The sequence below is a fragment of the Silene latifolia genome, chromosome 1 (genome assembly GCF_048544455.1).
Source record: "Silene latifolia isolate original U9 population chromosome 1, ASM4854445v1, whole genome shotgun sequence".
Classification (NCBI taxonomy): domain Eukaryota; kingdom Viridiplantae; phylum Streptophyta; class Magnoliopsida; order Caryophyllales; family Caryophyllaceae; genus Silene; species Silene latifolia.
The window spans coordinates 122,766,533-122,773,156 of record NC_133526.1 but is presented as its reverse complement, the minus strand read 5'-3'; the positions used below and the strand labels follow the sequence as shown (position 1 = coordinate 122,773,156).

The window sequence follows — 6,624 nt, the reverse complement described above, 5'->3', positions numbered from 1 at the left end:
AAGGACAATATCTTTGTGGAACAAGAAATAACAAAGGCGGAAGGTCCGCCAAAAGAGAAGCCCATTGTTCAAACAAAAGCCAAGGAGGATGCTACTAGAATGCCAACAATTAACACAGAAATACCCATTCTTCGCAAATCTCCAATCAAAAGGTAAAAACCAAAAACCCGACTTGTACATTTCTGATATACAATCATAGCATTACGTTTATGCTTTTATTTGAAACAGACACAAAGGTAAAAATTTGACATAGAACCATAACATGGCATTTGCATTTTTACAAAGGCTACCGAATCCAAACAAGATGGTGAAGATGATGCGAGAAAAAACCCCAATCCAAAGACAAACGATCAAGCAATCTGTAAACCCTAATAATAGAGGAAGAGGGAGAGGTAGAGGTAGAGGAAGAGGACAAAAGTAGGGCTAGGAATGTATTCTTTGGTAGGATGGACATGTGATATTGTTCGAAGTTGTGTGATATTGTTGTAGGTACAATGGTAGGAAATAGAACTTTTTTTTGATCAACTCTTAGTAAACTGTGATATTGTTTCAGGAGTTGGGTGATACTTTGCTTAAGTTGTTGTGATATTAGTTCTCGTAATAATAAAAGCAGTCAAGGTTCTTAAAATCTTTTTCTCTTTGATATTTTTTGGTACCCCAGTGTGATATTGTTCGCAAACATGTTGATATTGTGGTATTTATTCTCTAAAATAAATCAGGGGGTAGGGTTTGAAAATTCTGTTTAGTTGGATAAGTTGTGATATTATTGCACTCACTGGTTGATATTATTGCACTCACTGGTTGATATTGTCTAGTATGTCTTGTGATATTTCAAGGGTTTGACAAAGTATAACTTCTTTTTGTTCAACTTCGGAAAACTCGTGATATTCTTTCAAGGGTTGTATGATATTATGTTTTAGTTCTTGTGATATTAATCCTCGGGAATAACAACAAGTGGCTAAGGATATAAAAATCCTTTTGTTGTTTGATATTGTTGGGGTACATATTGTCATATTTTTGAGTACACGTGTTGACATTGTTTGAAAATTGTGATATTATTGCACTCAGTGGTTGATATTGTCTAGTATGTACTGTGATATTTCAATCATATTTTTGTAATATTGTTTCCTAAAAACATCCAATTGTAGTGGTAATATTTATGAATACTGGTGATATTGTTTCACTTGAAATGTGATATTCCTTAGAAGTATTGTACAATATAATACAATATAATAAAATACGTATACAAGCAAGTGTAATGTTGTGATATTGTTTAACTATTATGATGATATTGTTTTTGTATCAACTGTGATAAACCTTCAAATGAGGTGGGATAGTATTTAATAATGGAAACAAAACGACATTAGTAATTATGCGGTTTTTATAACGTTGATACCCAAAATGGAAAGAATACAAAATTGATGCCATTTGGAATGACATACAAGTAAAAATTGAATAGTATAAACAATGAAAATTCGATTCTGAAAGTTGATGATGTTAAATAAACTTCCTCAAAGATGTAGAAGCCCTTAATCACTATCAACAAGTGAAGAAATCTGCAAAACAAACGGACAAAAACAATGACATAACGTTAGTAAGAAGTTTGACAAAGTATAACTTCTTTTTATCAACAAGTAAGCGTGATATTGTTTCAAGGGTTGAATGATATTATGTTTTAGTTGTTGTGATATTAATACTCAGGAACAACAACAGTGGCTAAGGATATAAAAAACCTTTTGTTGTTTGATATTGTTGGGGTACATCTTGTGATATTTTTGAATACACGTGTTGATATTGTTTGGTTGATTCTGAAAATAGATAGGGATTTAAAATTGATAAATGTTGCAAGTGACAAGTGATATTGTTATTAAATTATTGTGATATTGTTTCAAAGTAGACACCTTTTAATATTGGGATGATATTGGTTAACAAGGCATCGATATTATTTACCATGGAATGTGATATTTTTAGCGTGGACTCGATATTGTTTATCGTGGTCACACTTCAAAGAATCGTGGTATAGCAAACGTAAAACTGGTATAATAAAAGGTGTAAGACAAATTACTTACATCGGATTCATGATCCAACGAGTGTTGTGATGTATCAACTTGGTGGATTAGGGCAATTCCGCTTATCATGATGTGCCATTTGTTTACAATTATTGCAAAATCTTTTCGGCTTTTGTGCCTTTGCAATGATCGATCTTTCTTGGACATCAACCTCTTGCCAAGTACCCTTGTTTTTTGATTGAACAGAGGTAGTATACGGACCTCGAGATGAAGACTTAACCCCAAGGAGCATCTCCAACTCTTGGTGTTTAGTCAATTTTTCAAAGATCGACTTGAAATTTTCGAAATGTCTTGATAATGAAGTCAATTCATTTATGCGATTTTCAGCAGAGATTTGAGCAGTGTTAATGTTGAGTAGAATTCAGACAGCAGTCGAAATCGAAGCTTAGTGACATCCGACGAAGTAAAATCATCCAACAATTGACCGTGAGCATCATACAAGGGCATTTTTTTAGTGTTCTTTGTCCACCCTCGAGAAGATACTTATCGGTATCTTTTTGATCCCTTTACGATAAAATCCAGATGATGTGTTTACATATGTAGCCCTTCCTCTCAAACAGCTTGCAGGAACATGTTGCATCAAATGTTGAAGGATTAAATGCGACAGTGTAACTCTTATTGAAGATAGAATCTTCAACTTCTAGGAACCTCAGATCGCCCTCCCTTGAAGAATCACCAAGACTACATGAGTTTAGAGAATCAACGATTTGCTGTTGGAATTCATAAAAGAGAGCGTGCGTATAAACGGTCGATGCATGAACCTCAAGGCTAAGAAGGGTTTTGGTTTGAGGTAGGGAGTGATCACTATCTCTGTCAAGAGATTTTGGGGTGTAGCGTTGCTGATCCATAGCACTTTGAAAGCGCATCCAAAACTCAACAAGTGTGCCATGAGGATTCTCAAACCGCTTAAAGAAGCCGTTTGCGCTCTCGAGCGTTGCGTTGTTCTTAAAAGACAACCAAGAGGAATATCACGATAATACGCTGGAATCCAACGTTGCCGCTTGGAAAACAGATATTGCAACCATGTATTATCTTCCAATTGAAATTCACTGATCAACGAACACCACCTTTCTTGAAGTCGAAGGCTCTAACTCGAATCCCAAACAACGAGAACTCGGACGAGTGACGAAGTCGATTTCTTTGGTCAATGTCGTGCCTACCTTTTCGGGTAATTTCTTCATAATATGCCACATGCAATAGCGATGGGCAGCATTCGTAAAAGCAGCAGGACGCAATTTTCATAGCAGGACATTGATCGGTAAAAAAGAAATGGGGTTCCTTCCCACCCATACAATCTAAAAATTTTGTGAAAATCCATTTAAAATTCTGGTCATTCTCCCTAGACATAAGCGAAGCACCAAAAGTGACGGACTTCTTGTGATGATCAACACCAGTGAAGGGAGCAAAGATCATGTCGTACTTATTAGTTGAATAGGTTGGGTCAAAAGTCACCGCCTCACCGTATAGAGCGTAATTACGACGTCGTTCACGCATCACCCAAAATACACGAAACAAACACTTATTTCGATCAATATCATAGGCAAAATAAAAACCTTCCCGGGTTTCATGAAGGTGTTCCAACTGGTCTACAAACATTTGAGCATCCTTAAGACCTATAAAACACTTGATTTCCCTTCCAAAATTCTTAAACTCGGTCAAAGAAGCTCCAATATTTTCATAGCCGTCAACATATTCCTTGACGGACCTGAAAGTAGAGGTTGGGCCAATATTAACCTTGCAATTATCAACGATGGTTTGTTTATGTTGCAAAGCAAGGTTCCTACATTTTTTCTGAAATTCTCTATACTTGAGTGGAGAAAGACGGTGGTTATGGGCAGCATGAAACTGATCAACAACAAAGAGTGGCACTTGAACTTGGTCAATTTCTTTAATAACAAATCTAAAGAAAATCCTAGCTTTACAACCAATCCTAGTAACCTTAGTCTTCTTCGGATTAGAGGCCTTGACCATTGGCTCCTCCTCCTCACCAGTAATGGGTAATATTGTCGGCTTAGAATCCCTAAATCCTTCCCGGTGACACACAATCAATTTTGTCCTAATATCTCCACTACTACGAAACCTTTTCGTTGAAGATTTCCTTGGTTCAAAACCACATGCTATTGCATAAGTCTCATAAAACTGTATACCCTCGTCTAACGTAGCAAAAGTTTGTCCTATTGTAGGTGTAAATTCAGTTGCAATATTTCGACCCACTCTTCGAACCTCCAGGCGTCACCATCAAAGAAAGACGATTCCCAACATGCACCTCATCAACGTCTATGCATTGTGGAGAAGGAACATGTACCACAGGGACAACAAGAGTATTTTCTACAAAGAAGAGAAGTTGAGTAAACAAATTATAACAAATATAACTAGATTATAACTATGACTATGATATTGTGAAGGAATGCATGTGATATTGTGCAACATAAAACGTGATACTGATGAATATAAAATAAATACGCAACCGTATTGCAGCCTATGATACTGTGACGGAATACATCTGATATTCTGGAGCATAACATGTGATACAAATATAACAAATATAACTAGATCATAACAAACTATGATATTGTGAAGGAATGCATGTGATATTGTGCAACATAAAATGTGATATCTTGATGAATATAAAACAAATACGCAACCGTATTGCAGCCTATGATACTTTGAAGGAATACATATGATATTATTCGAGCATAACATGTGATACAAATGCACATAAACCGATTACAAGTCATGTATCTTTGCAAAGATATGATATTGTAAAGGACTAAATGTGATATTGTGAAGCATAACACGTGATACTAATGCACAGAGAGTAATGACCAAGAATGTATGACCTTTGATACTGTAAAGAGTTCAATGTGATATTCTAAAGCATAACATGTGATACTAATGCACAAAAAGTAGTTGCGAGTCATGTACTAAAGCCTGTGATACTGTAAAGGACTCAATGTGATATTGTATAAGGGAAACTGATTCTAATGAGCAGTAATCAGGCTAACAAAAACTACAAAATGTGATACTTTTCATAATTAGTTATGATACTGTACTGAATAAAAAGTGATACAAAAGGAAACTGTTAAATAACGATTTAAACTTGAAGTAAACACAAGCAGTGAATGCAAAATAAACTTGATGATTAACAAAACTGACAATGAGTACATTATTTGTTATACGTCAATTAGAAGATGAAAAAAAAACAGATATTAAATTTGAACGCAACAAAAATAGCAAAAACTACATGTTGAATAAAGTATATAACCAGTACATGATTTTAATACATAAAATAGCACGAATTGATGAATACGTGACTGATGTTGATGAATTATAACATCAATTATAACAAAAAACCAGTAATTACACAACGAATTCAGTCGAATATACAATAACAATTAAACATCGTGCAATAAAACAGGAAAACAGAATGAAAAAAATTAAAACATAAAAATAAAGAAGCATAAAACGATGAATTACCTGACATTGAATATATTAAAACTGAGGAAATAATAGATGAAGACGAATGATGAAGAAAAAGTGAAGGACAATAAGCAACTGAGACGAATTTTGAAGAAATCGCTGGAAATCAATCACGAATGATGATGAACACAGGTGAAGATGACAGCGAGAGCGAAGAAGACAACTACGCGCGAAAAATTGACGGCGTGAGAATGAAGAGTGTGATTGCGGAAGAGAGAGAGAAGAGAGAGAAAGTAAATGAATTCAAATGGTGAATTTGAGCTGATAATAGGGTTTATATAAGAACTTTAGGAAATTACGAAACTACCCTTACTAATAGCTTGATATAAAAAAAGTATTGTTATGACTCATGTGTGATATTTTTGATGGACTCATGGACTCAAATAATTAGGTAGGACTCATGTGATCCTAATTATATATATATATATATATATATATATATATATATATATATATATATATATATATATATATATATATATATAGGCAAGATCCGGTGAGTTTGCCACTTTTCGTGAGTTACCCCCGCATTTATATACCAATGGATCTAACAAGATCAAGGGCTGAGATTAGACCCAAAAAAATACACACACTCCTTTTTTTCTCTCTCTTCTACATAATCTTACGTTTTCCCTTTTTTTCTACAACTTTCTTCATTCTTCACCTCTTTATTCTTATTTTCTTCAAATTCATGGCATAATCCAGTCAAATCTTTACGAAACCGGAGTAATTCAAGTCGAAAACACGAAATTAATTCATTATCTTCATTCAATTTGATTGATACACGCATCAATCGTCAGTTTTTGCCCAAAATTTGCAGAAACCCTAGCGCAAATCGACATAATAAAGGTAAGAGTAGATTATATAACTCAATATATGTTATTTTGCGAGTTATTTCAATTGCTACTCTGTTAGTATACTTGTTTATCATACCTTTGGCATTTGATTGATGATTTGTTATCATTATTCTGAAAGTTTGTTGGTAATCTAGAGTAGCACACCAAGTGCTTGTTAAAATGTCTAGTTGAATATAGAAACCCGGTTATTGTAATGAAGAAACGTGATTATTTAATAG

At 34.4% G+C, this 6,624-nt stretch overlaps 1 protein-coding gene across 1 annotated transcript; it reads right to left on the bottom strand.

Annotated features, from left to right (window-relative positions):
* Positions 1–3,122: 3,122 nt before the first annotated feature.
* Positions 3,123–5,553, bottom strand: LOC141655009 (protein FAR1-RELATED SEQUENCE 5-like). Its single transcript, XM_074462116.1, has 3 exons — positions 5,547–5,553; positions 4,293–4,397; positions 3,123–4,243 (listed from the first exon to the last, which is right to left on the bottom strand). Exons 1-3 carry the CDS (start codon positions 5,551–5,553, stop codon positions 3,123–3,125), a joined length of 1,233 nt encoding a protein of 410 aa, XP_074318217.1.
* Positions 5,554–6,624: the final 1,071 nt, after the last annotated feature.

What these genes read in the sequence shown, in the direction of transcription:
- LOC141655009 (XM_074462116.1), bottom strand. An exon ending in TTTGATGGTGACGCCTGGAG is followed by an intron (nt 4,244 to 4,292) that starts GTTCGAAGAGTG and finishes CACCTACAATAG; the next exon opens with GACAAACTTTTGCTACGTTA.